The 21,475-nt window shown below is 40.5% G+C and overlaps 1 protein-coding gene across 3 annotated transcripts; it reads right to left on the bottom strand.

The window, feature by feature from the left end:
- Positions 1-1,594: 1,594 nt before the first annotated feature.
- Zc4h2 (zinc finger C4H2-type containing) lies at positions 1,595-20,904 on the bottom strand. 3 transcript variants are annotated; one of them, XM_021626296.2, is made up of 5 exons: positions 20,654-20,904; positions 8,717-8,888; positions 5,577-5,749; positions 4,356-4,518; positions 1,595-3,039 (listed from the first exon to the last, which is right to left on the bottom strand). In XM_021626296.2, the coding sequence occupies exons 1-5, from the start codon at positions 20,704-20,706 to the stop codon at positions 2,926-2,928; spliced, it is 675 nt and encodes a 224-aa protein (XP_021481971.1). In that variant the 5' UTR covers positions 20,707-20,904; the 3' UTR covers positions 1,595-2,925. The 3 variants fall into 3 exon arrangements, with proteins under 3 accessions (XP_021481971.1, XP_060230544.1, XP_021481972.1); XM_060374561.1 differs by lacking the exon at positions 4,356-4,518 and having other exon boundaries at positions 20,654-20,861; XM_021626297.2 differs by lacking the exon at positions 1,595-3,039 and having other exon boundaries at positions 4,358-4,550; positions 20,654-20,863.
- Between the last annotated feature and the right edge of the window lie 571 nt (positions 20,905-21,475).

A 21,475-nucleotide genomic window follows, 5' to 3' on the forward strand; every position in this document is an offset into this window, starting at 1 on the left:
TATTATATGTCTAATATACACCTATAATTGAATATATACCATGTGTGTCTTTCTGCTTCTGGGTCACCTCACTCAGGATGATCATTTCTAGTTCCATCCATTTGCTTCCAAATTTCATGATGTTCCTGTTTTTAATGTACCATAATTTCTTTATCAATTCTTCCATTGAGAGATTCCCTGTTTTCTCCCTCTTCTGATGTCCATCCCATTTGCCTTTCTGAATGAAGATTGAGCATCTTACCCAGGGTCCTCCTTCTTGTTTAGCTTCTTTAGGTGTACAGATTTTAGTATGTTTATCCTATATTATATCCAATATCCACTTATAAGTGAGTATACCGTGTGTGTCTTTCTGCTTCTGGGATATCTCACTCAAGGTGATCTTTTCTAGATCTCACCATTTGCTTGCAAACTTCATGATTTCTTTGCTTTAATTGTTCAGTAGTATTACATTGTGTAAATGTACCACATTTTTTGTATCTATTCCTCCCTTGAAGGACATTTAGATTGCTTCCAACTTCTGGCTATTATGTATAGAGCTGCTACAAATGTGGTTGAGCAAATGTCCTTGTATACTTGGACATATTTTTGATGTATGTCTAGGAGTGGTATAGCTGGATCTTGAGGAAGTGCTATTCCTAATTGTCTGAGAAAGTGCCACATTGATTTCCAAAGTGGTTGTACAAGTTTACATTCCCACCAGCAATGGAGGAGGGTTCTCCTTTCTTCCACATCCTCTCCAGCATGTATTGTCACTTGAATTTTGGATCTTAGCTATTCTCATGGGTTTAAGGTGAAATCTCAGGGTCATTTTGTTTTGCATTTAACAAAAATTAAAAAAAAACATACAAACAATTGTGGTTTTTAAAAGGTAGGAATGGATAAAGAAAAAGTATCAAAGCATGAATGGCAGGGAAAGAAAATATTAGAAGACTGGTACAGAAAAAAAGGTAATCATAAAAATCTGTCAGTCAAGACAGAAAGAGGGAGCTGCTATTTTTAGTAATTCAAACAAGTTAGACCAGTATGTTCTCTCTGCTGGGAGCTGATATGTCAAATAGTTTTCCGTATGTGTTTCCTGGTTTGAGACACGTTCATCTGCCAGCCACAGCCTTTCTGGTGTGCTGGTGACCAAACGTTCCAAGCTTGGCTATCAGTTTATGAGGATCGTAGGGGGCATATGGAAGGGTCAGTCACTCATGCTTCTACATACATTTCTTGTTAGGTGTGCTCATCCTACCGAGATCTTGGCTGCTTTTATGCCTATGTTCTATATTTCCAGCCTTAAAATAATTGCTTTGGCCTGCTTTGGACATGCTCCATATTTCATTCACTTAGGCGCTGGCAGGGATACAATCCTCCCTATATTCTTAATTAGTCACTCTAAGAAAATCATGGTGAGTCTCAGCATTGGGGTCCTGCTTTTGGACTGTCACTTCCACTACAGCCACTGCACTGTTCCAGCCATCTAGCTATCTTTTTTCACACACAGTGGTCCCAGCTCCCGGTCATATCTCTGTAGCCCAATCAGTCTTTTTCTCATTCTATCATTGTTATTATTATTATTATCCAGTATGCACAATGCACCCAGTTAACATTTATTCCAACAAATGAACATTTATTTAAAAGAATTTATGAAATCATATCATAATACCTTTACTTTCAAAAAGGAGAGGAATTTTTAATATTTTGAACACATATTATGGGAACACAAAACAAAAAGTTAAAGAAAAATAGGGTAAGTATCTCCCTTTTCTCCCCAGCCAGGTATAGAGACCTAGAATTAAATCTTTTTGATAAGTCAGCCCTGGTTTCTTTCCATAGGTCTGAGAATAACATGACCAGGAGACTTAGCTTTGATAAAGAAGTGAGTTGTGTGGCTTGAAGGGCTTAGTGACTTTTCTTTGGGAGAACCCACATAAAAAGAGTGACCAATAAGTGTCCTTAACTGAGGCTATCTTATAGAAGACAGACTCAAAAGGAGGAGAGAATAAAAAAAAAAAGTAAAGTCCTACTCACATGTATAAAATGATTGGCATTCATGTAACACTACATCAACTTCTATCCTCACAATGATAGACCATTGAGCATGTATTAGAGTAACATAATTGTTTTTGAACAACATCCAAACCTAAAGTCAGCTTAGGGCTCCTCAGCACAGTGCAATTCCTATACCATAGCAATAAAACCTAGTATTTGAAGCAGTGAACAAGGTGAGACTTGTAACATGGGGCTGGCTCTCTAATTTCACTGTGGGGAATATCTACTGGTTTTCAAAGATTAGAAGTATGGGGAAAGACCTTGGGAATCTCAAGATGCCCAACCTGGTATGTTAGAACTTGAGTATAACTGGAAGACTTGGATGGAACTATAAAATAACACCAGGGCCTCACAAGTTAATATAAAAAGGAACACTTGTCTAAGTTATCCTTAGGCTTTAATGAGGACCTGAATATTGTAGAGATATATGCATTCAGCTCATTGGGAAGTTCAGCAAAAATAAAGTGGTTGTCCTTCAGAACCTAAGGCAAAAACGGAAGGAAGGAAATCTTTGAGGCCTTTTCCTAAAGCAAGATACAGATCTCCTCTAGACCTTACACCCTAGAGCTCATTAGGCGTCAGTCCTCAGGAACAAAACAACTAGGGCCTTTCACCTGTTGCGCAGTTGCAAACTAGGGCAGTAGTTGAAATGTGAGTGGGAGAGGAGGGAGAGTTCATGAGACCCAGTCATTAGCACCCAAACCACAGCTGTTCTTAAACCAGAAATTCCAAGAGCAGAAAGAAATAAGGGCATAGAGAGAGTGGTTATTCTTCCAGCAAATTAAATAAAAGACTCAGTAGGGTAAGGAAGGGATATTAAAAAGAATCAGGACATCTATCACTGTGGCCAAGGGGAGGGTTTACGATCAAGGTCCCTTCACCCTCTCTTCATTCATCTTGCTTCCGTTTTGGCTTTTTGGGGTTCCGTGACCGACTCTTGGCTTTGCAAAGAGGACATATAGGTGCATTTCGATGAATCTGTTGATGACATGACAAACAGGCCTGGAGGGAGTAGACAGGATAAATAGTCAGTCTCTTAATAATGGTTCATATGGCTGATATTGAAGGGCCCAGAAAACAATTATAATTTTCCATTGGTATGGAACAGTTACCAGTAAGATTCAAGTAGAAATCTGTGTTCTCGGACACCATAGACACTTGAGAGTGGAGGATATAACTAACACATACAGTATAGAAAAATGTATGTAAAAGTTAGAAATGAAATAAGAACTACATATCAATGTAGCATTATATAAGAACATTATAACAGGCTCACTCATGTACTATTGATTTTCCTTCGACAGGATGAATCAGCAAGCATTTTCTATAATCAAGACAGTGAATATTTAGACTTCAAAATATTTTTAATTGATAATTTGTTTGTGTATCTGTGTGTATGTGCATAATATGTGTGTACATGCCACAGTACCGGTATGGATATCTGACAACAACTTTTCTGTTCTCTCCTAGAACAACTTTTGGGAGTTGGTTCTTTTTTTTTTTTTTTACTGTGGGATTTAGCGATCAAAATCAGACCATCAGGTTTACAAGGTAAATGCTTTTACATCCTGAACCACGAGTTGCTTCATAAATATAGTAGAATTTTTTACATTAAGTAGTATGTTGCAGTTATTCAACTATATTTTATGTTAAGATATAACACGCAAGTCAACTGGCATGTATGTATGCCAGTAAATCTTCAATGAAAACATTTAGCAAGCCAGATTCTACCTGTAGGTTATGGTCTGCTGGGCATTCCACTCAAGTAGAATGCCTATTTGACTATCTACTATTGGCCTGATTCTGTGATATTGCATTGATAACCTACAAACAGTTTTAGCATAACAAAATGCAAATTAATTCTGTTGGGAAGAAAACATAATCATAAAAGTCATACATTTATGTCTCTATAAGATATAAATAATTTCTGTATAAAAATTTCCAAAGTTAGTTCAGCATTTGTTTCCAACCATGTAAACATCTGTTCATCTGTTCACCAAATATACTTAGAACCTGCCTTGTGATTCTGCTGAATCCCTCACTAATGAAATATGTTCCCTATATATTTGTATAAAGATTATCTTTCTAACCTACAGAAAATTGTATGTTAGCGGAGCTTGCAAAGCTTCCTGTATTCTAATCTCTCTGGGAATGTAAAACAAAAAACAAACAAGCAAACAAAAGCAACATGGAATCAACAGAGCACCCCATCCTCTGTGTGCCAAACGTTGCTTAAGTAAAATCTAAAATAAATAAGACCAAAACTTCAAACAGCATATCATCAGCCTTCTATTGGAGGTCCAGTCTAGTTTACTCACCTTCATAGGTGGAGGTTGCTGTCTGAAGGTGGCTGCCTGCCGTGTGTCCTGCTTCCTGGCCACTTGGAGTTGTTGGGCAGCAGCAGCTGCAGCAGCAAGGGATTCAGGTATGGGGGGTTCTTGAGGTTCTGTCTGCCATTCTGCTTTCTGCTTCTCGAAGTAACTTTGGGAATGAAACACATCGGCTGGATCATTCTAAAAGCAAGAAGAGCCTTGCCTCTCTTAAAGTCTTTATGCTAAGGAGCCAAAAATGATACTAGGACCCCTCTTAGAAGGGAGTACCCTCCCCATAACATATGGTTCTTTCCCCTTAATATGAGACACATTATCAGTGGAAATGGTAGACATTTTGCTTCTTAACTCTGATAGATGCGGATGATAGAAAAAAAATCTCAGGGCTAGCAAGATATTTAGGTGTATTCTCTATTTGATGGTCATTTACAATATTCTTATTATGCATTCCCAGGCCTGTATTTATATCCTTTTAGGAACCTGAAGCTCCCTACTTTCACAGGCAACACGCTGTACCTTTAGGGTATACTTTTTGTTGGGCGTATCTTTCTCACTCTCTTTAAAGTGAGCCTAGTATTTTACTCTGAGTCTTGAGGTTTAATGATAGGGTAAGTCCTGGATAACATGGAAGTGTATCATTTCATGTTTACAAAAGTTTCTGTATACTCCTCTAGATCCTAACTTAGAAAATGACCGCTTAAAAATCATAGGTTTTTAAATGTTTAAAAATGTTAAACATTTTTAAATGTTACATGGAATACATTTATTTATGCACATTTATGTGTTGGCAGGCACATGATGCTACCATGTCCATGTGGAAGTCATAGGACAGCCTTCAAGAATTCATTCCCTCAGTCCACCATATGGGTCCCAGGAACAGAGCTCAGGTCCCCAGGTTTGGTCAAGAGTCCTTTTACTCTTACTCCCTGAGCCATCATGCCAGTGCATAGGCAAAATTCTTATATTGTCAAAAATTGCACAAGGTATTTTTAAAAATTGCCTATTAATCTTCATCTCATCATTTTTCTTATATAACTTGTCAGCATAGAGATTTGCAGAAGGTCATGCAAGGAATGACCCACTGAAAGGCCTAATAGGTCTATATATTCTGACTTTTGGCCAGGCTTTAGGTATATATCCATCTTGCACCTCCCCACCCCTCCCTTCTGCTACACAGTGTTATTTTGGAGTCAGAGGCAGGCGTCTTACTCCAAGGAGAGTTTCTCTTCCTCTTCACACAAGTCAGGAAGCCTTTGCAGGCCCAATGTCATGCGCAGGGCATCCACATGTTCTTTCAGCGGCTTATACTCATCATGAAGCCTCCGGGTTGACTCTAGTAGCTTGTTTAAGTCATTTTCAGATTGTTTAATGGTGTTTTCCATCTGAAAAATAGAGCAGGGTAAAAACAGAAACGATCCCAAAGTTCTCAAGAGGCTTTAACCTATCACTAAATAGATAATAGCACAGAATCCAGAGGAAAACCAATCTATGTTCAAGTTCTCTATCTTTTCTACACGGTTGATTCAAAGATCAAATTCATGTGAAGCACTTAATATAGGAATTAATTATAGGAGTAAAAGCTCATAAAAATGGTTGTTAAATTAACTCAAATTAGTAGAATCGCATAGCTGGAATTGCCTTTAGAGATCATCTAGTTCACCTTATCATTGATTTTAGAGGTTAGTGAGCTGAAGCTCAGAGAGTAAAGGATTTATTTAGGGAAATACTTCTTAGGGACAAAACCTACACAAAATTGAAGACTTAGCTGGGTGGTGGTGGCACATGCCTTTGATCCTAGTATTTAGGAGGCAGACACAAGTAGATCTCTGTGAGTTTGAGGCCAGCCTGGCCTACAAAACAAGTTGCAGGATAGCCAGGTCTACACACGGAGAAACCATATCTGAAGAAAGCAAAAAAAAAAAAATTAAAAAAATGATGACTTGTGTCCTCTAGGCCAGTTACATTCTTTCCTAGGTAAATTGTTTTCAAATGTGGTTGCCACACTTCCACCCCACCACCCCATTTCCCTCAGCAGCAGCTGCAGCAGCAGCATTGGCATTTACAAATGAAGAATTTTCAATTCTCAAGCCCTTAACTAACATATGTAACTAGAAACTCTGGAGTAAAGTTTAACTTGTTTCTCGTAGGCTCTCCATTTGACCCTGGTGCCCCAGTCTGAGATTTACTGGCCTGGATTCTCACCCTCTTTGTCAAAAACATGTTACTCATTCTATTGATTCTATATCATCAGTTAGTTTGCAGCAGAGTGTATGGTTCCCTCTGGAGACCCAGAATCTTGTGCTCACTAATACTCAAAACCTCAAGGGTCTATTATGCAATCCTCATTTATGTATTTTTAAAATATTCTAGGCCTGACAATATTCTGAAAATAAGTAATCCCACAGAAATGACTTTCCCAAGAATAGAAACTTAGCTCTATCAAAAGTGAATTAAAAAAAAAGATATTGTTATAGGCTGTAAGGATTAAAAAGGTCCTGACAGGTAAACATTTCCCACTTGTTTGCAGGCCCCCTGGGCCCAGATTTTTTTGGCTTTGTTGGTTGGTCTCCTTGTGGAGCTCCTGTCCTCTCCAGTCCTGCTACCTTCTGCCCCTTGTCCTTCTTCCATAAGACTCCCTGCACTCTGTCCAAAGTTTGGCTGTGAATCTCTGCATCTGCTTCAATCCCCTGCTGGGTGGAGTCTTTAGAGGATATCTATGGTAGGTTTCTATCCTGTTCCCACTCTTAAGCCACTTCCAGTATCTATCTTGTTTTCCTTCTGAATGAGAATTAAGCATCCTCCCTAGAGTCTTCCTTGTTGTTTAGCTTCTTTAGGTCTATAGATTTTACTATGTTTACCCTATATTATATGGCTAATATCCACTTATAAGTGAGTATATACCATGAGTGTCTTTCTGGTTCTGGGTTATCTCACTCAGGATGATCTTTGCTAGTTCCATCCATTTGCCTGCACATTTCATGCCAAGGACCATGCATGGAAAAGACCCAGAACCTCTGTTCAGATGTAGTCCACAGACAGCTCAGTATCCATGTGGGTTGCCTACTAAGGGGAACAAGGGCTGTTTCTGACATGAACTCAGTTGCCTACTCTTCCATCACTCCCCCCTGCCCCGACAGGGCAACCTTGCCAGCCCACAGAGGAAGAGGATCCAGACAGTTCTGATGAGACTTGATAAGCTAGGCTCAGATAGTAGGGGAGAAGGGCTCCTCCTTTCAGTGTTCTAGCAGTGAGGGATGGGAGTAGAGCGAGGGAAGGGGGACTGAGGGGAAGTGATGGAGGAAGCTACAATCAGGATATAAAGTAAATAAATTGTAAAAAAAAAATAAAGATTAAAAAAAAAATCTTCCCAGTTCCTGATAAAGGAATCAATAAGTATAGAAGCCCAGCCTCTACAGGAATATCTCCCAACAAGTTTAAAGCTCAAACTTCAACAAGCTGAAGTTGGTCAGCTCAGCAGTTTATTCTCAATATTTCAAGAGTTTGCAAATGGCAGTCTAATGAGGGAGCCCCCCACTTTCATAAGCAGGCAGCGATGATTCATTTGGTCTGGATGGAAGCTTTTGAGCATGCTAAGCTGTCCTCAAGAGGCAGGAATCTAGTCCACTTTTTTTGGTTGCTTCTTACGCTGCAGACTTCCAGAGTGTAAACACGTCAGAACTGAATGAACCCTTGAAGGTCAATTAGCTACTTTTAAAATACAGGGAGAGGGTCTTCCCAGAGACCCATACTCCAACCAAGTACCTGGCATGGAGATAACCTTGAACCCCTGTGCAGATGTAATCCATGGCAGTTTAGTGTCTAAGTGGGTTACATAGTAATGGGAAGAGGGACTGCCTCTGACATAATCTGATAGGCCTGCTCTTTGATCACCTCCCCCTGAGGGGAGAGCAGTCTTAGCAGGCCACAGATGACAATGCAGCTACTCCGGATGTGATCTGATAGACTAAGATCAGAAGGAAGGAGAGGAGGACCTCCCCTATCAGTGGACTTGGGGAGGGGCATGCATGAAGAAGGGATAGGGAGGGTGGGACTGGGAGGGGAGGAAGGAGGGGGTTATGGGGGGATACAAAATGAATAAAGTATAAATAATAATAATAATAATACAGGGAGAAAATATGATGTTCAGAAATGAAGGACTTGTCAATTGTTGTTAGTCAGTGACATAACTAGAGCTGGACTCAGAACTCATGGCACTTTCCATTGCACAGTATCTTGTTACCTTCTACTCTGAGCTGTCTACAGTCACAATTAAATGAAAAGTAACAACATTCTCTACTTCCTCTTCCTTAATGAGCCCAGAGATAGGCTCTAAACAAGTAGCCACATACCACATTGATATCAGCATGGATCAGTCTGAGTTCCTCCACATGGGCCATCTTCTCCTGTAGCAGGAGATCCATCTCCTGTTTGTATTCTTTCAGGTGCCTCTCTTCTGACTCAAGAGCTTCAAACTCAGCCTTCAAACGAGCCTTGATCTTTTCCATCTGCAGAGTCTTGTTCCTGAAATTTCGCAAGAGTAGGAAACAGGCCAATAGGAGAATGGAGAAAGAAATGGAAAGTGGAGTTTGGACTTTCCTTCTAAGCCATCTTTCTAACCCTTTCTCTCACAGTCAAAAACAACAAGTGCACATGATATGTGGCTACTATAACTAAGGGACTGAGTTACACATTTTATTTAGTTTAAATGAATTTAACTTTAAACTTGTGGCTAATGGCTCTCATACCATACAGCCCAAATACTAATATAAAAATTTCCCCTTGTGTTTCTTATGTCAGGAAGATTGACACACTGAGGGAAGAGTAACTACAAAACCTGCATATTACACACTACCCTACATTACCTTTGAGTTAGATCACCAGGCATATGTAGAACTCTTGATGTAGCTGTTGACATGTCTTACAGAGGAACAATATTTAGTTTTATTGGAAAATTATTTATATAGACCCCTTCTTGTCTATACTTTTATTCTCAACCCCTTCTGGATTACATATACAATACCTGGAACTTTGTCTATTTCTACCCTAGTTTTTGAAATATGAAACTGATGTTCAGAGTGGCATCTCATCTTCATTCATATATCCAGCTGAGTGAGTGTATGGCCAAGATCCCATTTGTGCTGGCAGAGACACATCATGAAAGAACATGTACTTTAATCTCATACCGGGGAATACGTGCTGGTCCTGCCTTTTACTAGATTTTTGCCTTTGTATAATAATAACAGTTAAATTTATATTTAGCTACATTTAGTGAATATGCAATAAGTAGTGTGAGGACGTACACACACACACACACACACACACACATCCAACAAGTATTTAGTTTGTTGATCAATTGTCCTCTGTTGTGAGTACAGAGAGACAAAGGGAATCAGTCTAGGTAGGGAAAACAGCATGAACGAAGGCCGTAGAGCAGAAAGACACAACACATTAAAGGAACAACCCAACAGATTAGCACGACAGAACCACCTGCTGAAAGTGGGAGACAGGCTTCGATGACTAAAGGGATTTTCGAAGAAATCAACACATAGCTGACAAGCTGGGATGAGTTAGGTCCCCCCTCCTCATCTGAAAAGGGATTCTTCAATGTTTAAATATCAAGTGAAGTTATCTGATTGCCTTACTTCTCTCAGCTTTGACTGACTCAGTTCTAACGGGGAAATAACACCACCTACCTCATAGGTCATGCTGTAAGGATTAAATGAGTTAACTCATGTAAGTTCCCAAGCTATGTGGCACGTGATGAGCAGTCAACAAATGACAGTGTACTCTCTAACTCTGACCAATAGTTCAACCATAATTATCTCCTTCATCACAGTGGTCCAGCCTTTGTGACAAAGAGCTTACAAAAAGTAGTATATGTGTGTTGTAAAGCATATTACCAGTTACTAAGATTAGAATTTTTTTTTTAGTATATGCCATCTTATAAGTGTTATATAAAACTATTGCCTGTTATGGGGCCAAGAATAGCCTTTCTACTTTATATCAATTAAATAAAGATAGCAACAGCAGACCTTCTCAGAGATCCTCTTTCTCCCTTTAAGACTCATGAAACTGGCATCCTCAATGCCAGGGACCCTCTAAACAGACCACGTGGGGCAAAAAAACAGGAAACTTACCTATGCACCCAAGCACAGTCCTTCCCAACCCTGGTTGAATTGTGGATGCTTTTCTGGGATTGCAACCTTCTCTTGACCCTTATTTCTCTATTTGAACCTATAACACCCTGAAACCCTCACTCCCAGGAACTCCTAGCCAGTCCATATAGAAGGAAGACAAAGTTAACCTATCTGCATTTCCTGGCACAAGCCCTTCCAACTCAGGTAGCCCTGTAGCTGCTGGCCAGGATCAAAACTTTCTTCTTTCCCTTTCCTTTCTTTTAGAACTCAGTAGATCACTTTCACCGGCCCCTTACCTTCCCTTTAGGATACAATAGACCCCAGCCCACTCCCTTCCAACGAACCTCTAGCCTGTCTATGTACTCGAGGAAATGCAGGTAACATATCTGGGCTTGCTGGCAAAACACCTTCCAATTCCAGTTGCCTCTATGGATGTTTCTTCCAGATGCATAGTTCAGAGCCAGACAGGCATGTACATGCTGTGTTCTGGACTAGCCTGGTGAGTATGCATGATCCTAACCTGCCTGAACTCTCCTCAGTTTCCATACCTAACTCAGGTCCCACAACCAGGGACTAGATCCACCCTGGTGAGATCCACCTGCATTAACTGCCAACTTGTACTGGGTGGCAAATCCTGGGTATCAGCCAAGTGTGCTATGTCTATACCAAATACATAACCAAAAAAAGAAGTCCATGTCCCCAGGTCTCAGTGCAAGACAGTATATGAGAACAGTTACTTTAAGTTAGTCCTAGGATACAGAACTTAAAAAAACAACAGTCATAAACTTCATCAAAAAATTCAAGGAGTTTAAAGAAAACAGAAATGAACAGCTCAGCGAACTTAAAGAAAATTAACTCAAAGGGAATATAAGGCTGAATAAGATGGCAAAGATAATGCAGGATTTGAAAATGCAATTCAACAAAGAGAAAAACTGAAGAGCACTCAAGATGAAATAAAGATGGAATTTAAAAACTCAACAATACAATTAGGAAACTCAAGGGAAAGCCTTACAAATAGAATGGTAGCCAAAACAATCATGAGCAATGCTGAAGGGACTACCATTCCAGATATCAAAATGCCACTATCAGAATCAAAATAATAATAATAATAAAAAACACGGTGGTGTCAGAAAAAAGACATGTATACCACTGAAACAAAATGAAGACCCGAATATAAGTGCACATAGCCTCAGCCACTTACTATTCAACGAAAGGCCAGAAAGATACAGTGAAGAAAATATAGCATGCTGCTTCCAGTCTCTGTCAGTTCATATGTGCACCAGTCCATTTGTGTTTAGAAGGCCTTATTTCTAGTGGCCTCTAATCCTTCTGGTTCTTATATTCTTTCTGCCTCATTTTCCACAGGGTTCTATCCTCCTCAGGGCCCTGGGAGGAGGGATTTGAATGGAGACATTCTGTTTAGGGCTGAATGTCCCACAGTTTCTCACCCTTTGCATAATATCTGGCTGTGTGTACCTGTATTTGTTCCCAGCTACTGCAGGGTGAAGCTTCTCTAACAGCGATGAGCGAAGCACTGATCTATGAGTATAACAGGATGCCATTAGGAATTGTTTTATGGTTACATTCCTTTGGTAGGACAGCAGTACTTGATTTTAGCCTAGGTCCTTGAGCATTTTAGGTTCTTGATCATCTGAGCAGCATTGATTATGGGTTCCATCTCATGGAGTGGGTCTTAAGTAAAAAAATATATTAGTTGGTTACTCCCACCAAGATACGTGTCACCACTGCACTACAATATCTTAAAATCAGGACACCATTGTAGATCAGTAGGCTTATAGCTAGGTTGGTGTTTGTTTCTCCTTTGGTAGCATAAAGATTACCTTCCTGTACCAAGAACATTAGCCCATAGGGGTAAAGGCTTTAGGTAGGAACTAGCTCAATTTCTCCATTATCAATGAGTTCTATAAGCACTGTCTTCAGTAACAGGGCCTTGTCAGTTTGAGAAGAACGTTCTATAGCCTTAGCAACACCCTGGATTGTTTGTTTGTGAGTTCCCATGGGACTTCTTTGGCCAACAACTCAATTAAATGTAATGATTCTTGGTACTGGAAGCTTCAGTTGGGATTCTGTCCCACATCAATTCTCATAAAAGAATGCATTTAATTGGGGGCTTACTTAGTTTCAGAGGGTTCATCCAGTATTATCATGGCAAGAAGCAGACAGGCCTGAGGAATAATAGCTAAGAGCTTTAAATCCTGATCCACAGGCAGCAGGCAGAGACAGAGACAGAGACAGAGACAGACAGACAGACAGAGAAAGACACACACACACACACACACACACACACACACACACGGGGGCAGGGAGGCTGGGCCTGGGAGTAGGCCTGGACTGGGCTTCTGAAACCTCTACATCTCCCACCCCCAGCGACATACCTCCTCCAACAAGGCCATACCTAGTAATCCTTCACTAAACGTCTACCAATGTCTAGGGACTAGACATTCAAATATCAGAGCTTATAGGAGCCACACTCATTCAAATCACCACACTACGAAAGTTAAATGAGAACATTGCAAGTGGGAAGCAGTAGAAAGTACAAAAGCAGAGTACAAGAGATGTAAAGGGGAAATCAGAAAAATAAGGAAAGGGGAGGAAAAAAAGAAGGAAGAGTAAAATAATAAGGATGTCTAAAAAAGTCATAAAATCATATTATTAGCTACATAAAATAGCTATAATACAGATAAATACATACTTTAAATGAAAATTTCCAATCTGGGCTGAAATTCTACCCCCACCCCCCCAAAAAAAATACAAAACCATAAACTAACAACAAAAAACACTAAGGATGAGAAACCCTCTTTTGAGTTGTTGGTCAAGATTTTCCAAGAGACTCCCAAAACATAATAAACTATTTCTTTTGCCCCAGAGATGGAAGGTAGGTCCCTATTGTTGAAGACACCCAGCACACTGGACAAAGGACCCAGAGGATATGAGCTGAATATGGCCTGAAAGCCTCCTCCCTAAAGACTAGCTTTCATTGATACCAGAAGGCACCATACAATGTTCCGAAGGAGGGAACACCCAACAGTCCTACCCAGTTCCTACCCATAACAATAATTAAAGAAAATGGCCCTTAAATTTGAATGAGAGCAAAATTAGGGCACATGAGAGGGGTTGGCGGAAGAAAGGGGAAGGGGAAAATGATGTAATTAAAGTCTCAAAAATATGAAAAAGATACTTTATTTTAATCAAGAAGAAAGTACATATATGTTCCAAACTATTGTGTAACCAATTTCATAAGAAGATTTCAAGACAAAGTAACTCCAGCTAAGGAATAGCAGATAAATTTAATACCCCATTTCCTCTAATAGACTGGACACAAGACAAAAAACAAACACCAACACAACAGAATTAAATGGTATCATTTAGGCCTAATATATCTACCAAATATTCCATGCAAATACCAAAGAATATACACTTTACTCAATAGCTCATAGAAGCTTCTCTAAAATAGACCACATATTGGGAAATGAAACAGATTTTAACAAATAAAAAAATGAAAAACTCTGCACTGTAGATCCTATGACGACAATACAATAAAGCTTAAAATCAACAGTAAACAAATCAGTAGCAGTTATACATGTAGACTAAATAACACTTTACTGAATGACCAATGGGCCAAAGAAGAAATCAAGAAAAAAAATTAATTCCAGGAATTAAATGAAAATGAAAAGACAAAATAAAGGAAGTGGAGGGAATCTATTTTGTTTTAGAAGAAAACATGTTAAGGAACATATCACTTAACTTAATGATAGAGTTATAGAGTGTTAGAACCTAACATATATGATCCCCAGGGTTCTATTCCTGGTACCACAAAATGAGTTATGTTATAACAGTTTTGATAAATTGTAATAGATTTTGTATTTGTGGAGCCCATTACATTTGAGCAACTGCTCTAAAAAATGTATATGCTATGAAATGTCATATTACAATTTTCAAAGACAAAATTTAGAGACTGAGATGTGTAAAATGAGTTGTCTGAGCTACATATTCAAGAAGTACAAAACCCAAAGTTAGGAGCGGTCCTCCTCCCCTTCCCTCTGATCCTAGTCTATCAGGTCTCATCAGGAGTGGCTTCATTGTCTTCCTCTGTGGTCTGGTAAGGTTGCTTGCCACTCAGAAAAAGGTGATCAAAGAGCAGGCCACTCATGTCAGAGACAGTCCCTGTTCCCATTACTATGGAACCCACTCGGACACTGAGCAGCCATGGGCTACATCTATGCCTGGGTTCTAAGTTATCTCCATGCATGGTCCTTGGTTGTAGTATCAGTCTCAGAAAAGACCCCTATGCCCAGATATTTTGGTTCTGTTGCTCTCCTTGTGGAGCTCCTGTCCCATCCAGGCCTTTCAACTCCCCCTTCTTTCATAAGATTCCATGCACTCTACCCAAAGTTTGGCTAGGGGTCTCAGCATCTGCTTCGATAGCCTGATGAATAAAATCTTTCAGAGGCCCTCTGTGGTAGGCACCTGTCCTGTTCCCTGTTTTCTCCCTCTTCCAAAGTCCATCCCGTTTGCCTTTCTGGATGTGGATTGAGCAGGTGCCAAAATACAAACAGGAAGATGCTCCCTTTCCTGGCTACCCGACAACACTACAGGCAACACTAGCTGGATTGGTAAATTCCCCTCATTAGCAAGCTGCTGGATTGGTGAGTTTACCTCATTTATCAGCCTAAAACGCCTCTCTTGGCAGGGTAAGCTTGACTGTTCAGCGTCCGGCAACTTTCTACTATCTTTTGAGATGGAGGCCCCCCCCCTTAGCCATAGTCCTCATTGGTTACGGTTGACCCATTCTGCTGACCTACATTTAGAACTTCCTCTTTCCCTTGGGAGAGATTTTTTTTCCCTCTATGTGCACAGTTTTTCCCCCTCATGCTGGCCTATGAAAATCTTAGCATTAGGTAAACTGTGTCTCCTATGGGCAGCTAGCTGTGCCCTTGGTCTCTGGCTAAAGCTGGTTTGCTGTTGGATCAGGTAGGACCATTTCTCCTGGGTCAAACCTTGCTCTTTGGATGCCTTGACAGGTCACTGACTCCTACCTTCCCAATGGGAATAGTCCATTCATCCGTTCCTCCAGATTATCCTCTGAGATGTCTTCTGGAGAATTTCACACCTAGTGCCCGCTTTAAGGGCCCCTAAGTTTACACACTTCTCTAACCAAACTTGGCCTCAGTTTCCTTAGATGACAGATCCAAAGCAAAGCCTTTTTAATTACTGCCAGTAATTGGGTATATGGAGGTCCCCTCAGGTAAATGGAGGTCCCCATGTTCAAGTCTCTTTGATCCAAACCTTCCACCTCTGTTCGCTCTCCCAAAAGTTTTAAACGTACACCTAAAGAATTTTCTCCATAACCTACTTAACTTTACCTTCTTCCTATACATGTTTCAGTATCCTGCCAGACACAGATGTTTCTTATATCCACAACAGTGCCAAAGCAGCTACCACAAGTGTTCAAGTCTGACCCTCAGACTTCCATCAAGCTCGACCTGCACTTTCTCTTCCAGCCATAGATGTTCTCACAGACTCTGCATAGCATCAAAACAGCCTGTTCTTACTGGACTTCACCAGCATTTTAACCTTTTGACCTCCTACAGTGCCCCAGGGTCAGCAGGAAGTACCCAGAAGAGAACCTCCGCCCAATATTCACTTATTATTAACAAAAGGCTGAAATGGTGTGCTTCAGGACCAGGACAAACAGCTCCAGGTTCTCCCAGCATTCCTCAGTCCCTACCTGCTGCCTTGCATGGCTGGCAACCCTCTACCCTGCACTTTCCAGGGCAGAGACTTTCCCTCCTCCTCTTCACCATGTAATCTGGCCATTTTGTTGCTAGTATTTCTTCTCTCTCTCTCTCTTAACTCCTTGCATGGCAACCAAGAGTTGCTTCTAATGAACCTAAATTTATATACTTTAACTTACCTTACATGAGAAGTAGCTCAAGTTCCTCATTTTTTAATTATAGAAAAAGGGAGGAATGTAAGTATTTAGGCACCTGCTTCTGGGTTGCCTAGCAACCTGTGATGTCATAATGTGTTGCAGCCAGGTAGTCCTGGCAGGCCTGGTTACGATGCTCCTTAAAGGGACCAACGTGCCATGTTGTGTCTCTCTTGCCTCTTTCTCTCTTGGCGCTCTTGCCCTCTCCCTTTTCTCTGTCTGGGCACCCCCTCTCTCTTCCCCCTATCATGTCCTACTCTCTCCTTCTTCTCTCTCTTCATCTCCATCTAATGAACTTCTTTCATATAAAATCTACTGTGTACCTCATCATTGCCTTATTTGGTCCTAACACTTCCCTAGAGTCCTCCTTCTTGTTTAGTTTCTTTAGGTGTACAGATTTTAGTATGTTTATCCTATCTTTTAGGCTTACTATTCACTTATGAGTGAGTACATACTGTGTGTGCCTTTCTGCTTCTGGGATACCTCACTCAGGATGATCTTTTCCAGATCCCACCATTGCCTGCAAATTTCATGATTTCCTTCTTTTTAATTGCTGAGTGGTATTCCATTGTGCAAATACACCACAATTTCTGTACACATTCCTCAGTTGAGGGACATTTGGGTTGTTTTCTGGTTCTGGCTATTACAAATAAGGCTGCTAGGAACATGGTTGAGTAAATGTCCTTGTTGTATGGTTGAGCATATTTTGGATATATGCCTAGGAATGGTATAGCTTGATGTTGAGGTAGCACCATTCCTAATTTTCTGAGAAAGTGCCAGATTGATTTCCAAAGTGGTTGTACAAGGTTACATTCCCAACAGCAACTGAAGAGGGTTCCCCTTTCTCCACATCCTCTCAGCAAGGGTTGTCACTTCACTCTTTGATCTTAGCCATTCTGCTGGGTGTAAGGTGAAACCTCCTGGTTGTTTTAATTTATATCTCCCTGATATCTAAGGATGTTAAGCATTTCTTTAAGTGTTTCTCTGCCATTCGATATTTCTCTACTGAGAATTCTCTGTTTAGCTCTGATCAGTGGACTTGGGGAGGGACATAGGAAGAGAAAAAGGAGGGAGGGTAGTATTGGGAGAGGATGAGGGAGAGTGCTACAGCTGGGATACAAAGTGAATAAATTATAATTAATAAAAAGTAAAAAAAAAATTAAAAAGAGAAAAACCTCAAGTGACAATGCATGCTGGAGAGGATGTGGAGAAAGGGGAACCCTCATCCATTGCTGGTGGGAATGTAAACTTGTACAACCACTTTGGAAATTGATGTGGCTCTTTCTCAGAAAATTAGGAATAGTGCTACCTCAAATGCAAGCTATATCACTCCTAAGCATATATCCAAAGTATGCTCAAAGTATACAAAAAAGACATTTGCTCAGCTATGTTCGTAGCAGCTCTACTTGTATTAGCCAGATTTCTGGAAACAACCTAGATGTCCCTCAACTGAGGAACAGATATAGAAATTGTGATACATTTACACAATGGAATACTACTCAGCAATTAAAATCAAGGAAATAATGAAATTTGCAGGCAAACGGTGGGAACTAGAAAAGATCATCTTGAGTGAGGTATCACAGAAGCAGAAAGACACACATGTCTCACTCATAGGTGGATATTTTAGCCATATAATATAGGGTAAACATACTAAAATATATATTTCTAAAGAAGCTAAACAACAAGGAGGACCCTAGAGAAGATTCTCAATCCTCATTCAGAAGGGCAAATGCTATAGATACTGGAAGCAGGAGAAGATGGGAACAGGACAGGAGTCTACCACAGAGGGCCTCTGAAAGACTCTACTAATTGAGGTATTGAAGCAGAGGCTGAAACAAAGCCAATCTTTGGGCAGAGGGCATGGAATTTTTTGAAAGAAGAGGCTGATAGAAAGACCTGGAGGGGACAGGAACTCCAAAAGGAAACCAACAGAGAGAAAAAACGACTGACCCCTGGGAGATCTGCAGAGACTGAAACTATAACCAAGGACAATGTGTGGAGATGACCTAAAACCCCTGCTCAGATGCAGCCCATAGACTCATTATGCAAGTGGGGTCCCCAGTAAAGGGAGCAGGGACTTTCTCTGGTATGAACAGCACCACTAACTTGGAACCAAGTATCAAATACCTAAGTCTATTTGGGATATCTTCATTCAAACTAACACATTTTACTTTCTGGTTCTCATAGTTTCATGACAATAACATAATACAAATTGGCATTTACTCCAACTCTGAATGTCTCTGTAGTCTTTAACATTTTCAACACTGTTTAAAAGTCCAAAGTTTCTCTGCATTGTGATTTTTGTATGATTATATACTCCCAGCGTGTAGCAATTGCTTACTGAAGCGTCTTCATGATGTATATTTTAAAACTTTTGTTAGATTATTTTGAATCTGTGGTTTATCAATATTGGCATCTAGGTATTTTGTCATTATTGTAGATTGATTGGTACAGTGAGAAGTTTTTCAATAAAAGTTGGATATTCTGCATCTTAAATCTTTTGTCTTAGTAGGCTTTCTGATACTCTCAGCAGTAGTCTAGTTTGTAATTTGGGTCTTTCTTGACAACCAAGTGTTACACCCATATTACTGCAGTGTTACTTCACCCTTCTCTCTAAATCTCTCCTGCTACTATCTTAGCTTGTTGGGGAATAAAAGTCATGGTTATGGACTTGGTCTCCCCTGAAAGGGGTCTATTTTCACTGGGGATTAATGGTTAATGACCTTGATCCCAAATATTCCATTTCTAGGGATAAGATAAGCTTATTTTAAAATTCATAGAAGGCTGAAGTTAGAGGCTTTCTACTACAAGGCCTAATCTTTTCATTAGCTGCACTAGTAGCATTCTCCTACACCCAAGAATCTCACTTTCTGTCTCCTGATGTCTTTGTAAAAAAAGACAGCAGCAGCCCTTCAATGGGAAACTGAAGAACAGAGCCTTTGTAGGCAGACCCAATTCCTGTCAAAATGTAGCACTGTTAAGCTTCAGAAACATAAGAAATCCCTAAAATTCTCTGAACCTCCATTTTCCCAATTACGACAAAAGTCATAGGGCACTTGCAAAAGTGGTTGAAATGGGGAAGGGGCTGGCATACCAGGGACTCAATAAATTATAATTTTCCTGGCTTTGCAAAAAGAAAAACCCTGTCCCTCAAAGTGGAAGATGAAATCAAGATTCTTCACTAGCATCACCATGTGGAGATCCCACACAGATGCCACAGAGGTTAAATCTCTTGTCAAAACTGTCAGGGTTAAATATCATAGCCTAATTTGTCCAAAAATATGCTCTATGTCCCTTTTTCTTTTTTCGATATGTCTGAAAAACACTCTAGTTACACAGGGCAGGGGAGGCTGACATAGCGCTTGAGTTACTACTGTTTACTACAACATCAAAACTTGCGTGCTGACTAACCTGTTGGAGGTGTGACAATTACCAGTTTGTCAGACCTCCAGCTCTTGTTCACATTCTCGTAGTTCTCAACCTCCTTCCAACTCCAGGACAGGAAAAAAAAAGTAGTGAAAAGATTTACACTAAAAGAAGAGCAGCCCCCTCCCCAGGTTCATTTGCATCCCCAGCCTACAGTCACAGAAAAGTTGCAAACTGAATTGACTGGCCAGCTAAACTTAGCTCTCAAAAGGCTTTCCCAAGCTCTGGTTCATGAAGCTGAAGGGAAAAATCATTCTCAACTTCTCTAAAGCAAGAAGTGAAAAGCGACTTGTACTAAACAAGTTTTTGTTTGTTTGTTTGTTGTTTATTTTAATGCGTCCGCGAACAGCAGCGCTCATCTCTGTATCAAAAGAATGCAGTTAGTTATCTGGCGACCAGCTCCTGGTGTCTCTGTAAACCTCTATTCTATCTCAGCTACATCTGGAAAGATATCGCCATCTCCCCTTCTTCCCTCTGCCTGGTACACACACACACACACACACACACACACACAAACACACACACACACACACTTCTACCAACTACCTCTTCTAGACTTGATTTCAACTTACCCCATCGCCCCCTCATTCTTCACCTTATTAGCAATTCTGTGATGAATGTCCCTCTTTCCCTCCCCTGATTCCCTTTGCAAGTAATCCAACAATAGATAGTTTCCACAGAAAAGCAGTTCTCCTTGCTCCCGGGGATGCCCGGGAAGGGAGGGGACGTCGAGGAGGGTGGAAGGATGCTGCATTAAGCAGCCAAAGGCTTACCTGATCTCTTTAATGCTTTCCAATTTGCACATGATTTCTTGTTCATCTGCCATGCTTTTCACTCTCAATTTCACGTCTAGAGAATTGTAAAAATGCACCAGCCAAGGGATACAATAGATACAATACAGCCACCACCTACTGGTTTGTGGCTTTGAGCCTGTGTAGTAGGAGCTTAGAGAAGGCCTGGGAGCTGTAGTCCGCAGTTCCGGGGCCAGCCAGGCAGCCAGGGTGCCTCTAGAACTACAACTCCCAGAAGGCCGAGCGAAACATTCCTGTTCCATTTTCTGCAGCGGCACTTTAAATCAATATGTCACAGATAATTATGTCAAAGATTATGAATAGTGCAAGGGAATGAAGATATTTGTCCTATGTGCGGCAAAAGGGGGGAAATTTTCTCGAAAGCAACTAGAAAGATGAGAAACATATTTTTTATTACGGGAGTCGGGCCTCACAGCTACCCACCAGCAATAGATTAAGGAATCATTTAGTACATAATGCCTTGGGCTGCAGAGAAACTGTAGGTGATTTAACTTACAAAATGTCAAGTGTTCTAGCTGCTCCTTGGGAATTTGTAGCTTTGACATTCAAATGTAAATAGATTGGAGCTGAAAACACAGGGAAAAGGAGGTGGACTGAAGAAAGGGGACGCTCCAAAAACAGGAAACTGAGCTTGTGGGGAAGACCTCCTTCCTTCTGGTTCCCATCCACTTAACTGAGCTTACACTTTGACAGTCGATGAAAGGTTTCCTGAGGGAGGCACTGAAGGCAAGGAAATAAAAGCAAGTTCCTGCCTTTCTGAAGGAGAGAGTGAAACTTATTGTA

The sequence above is a fragment of the Meriones unguiculatus genome, chromosome X, assembly GCF_030254825.1.
Source record: "Meriones unguiculatus strain TT.TT164.6M chromosome X, Bangor_MerUng_6.1, whole genome shotgun sequence".
NCBI lineage: Eukaryota > Metazoa > Chordata > Mammalia > Rodentia > Muridae > Meriones > Meriones unguiculatus.

Excerpts from the sequence above, each read along its gene's own strand:
- Zc4h2 (XM_021626296.2), bottom strand. The coding sequence starts at position 20,706 with ATGGCAGATGAACAAGAAATCATGTGCAAATTGGAAAGCATTAAAGAG. Across the intron at positions 5,750-8,716 it reads TCCATGCTGATATCAATGTG|ATGGAAAACACCATTAAACA; the intron begins GTATGTGGCTAC and ends TCTATTTTTCAG. Across the intron at positions 4,519-5,576 it reads GAAGAGAAACTCTCCTTGGA|TTACTTCGAGAAGCAGAAAG; the intron begins GTAAGACGCCTG and ends TCATTCCCAAAG.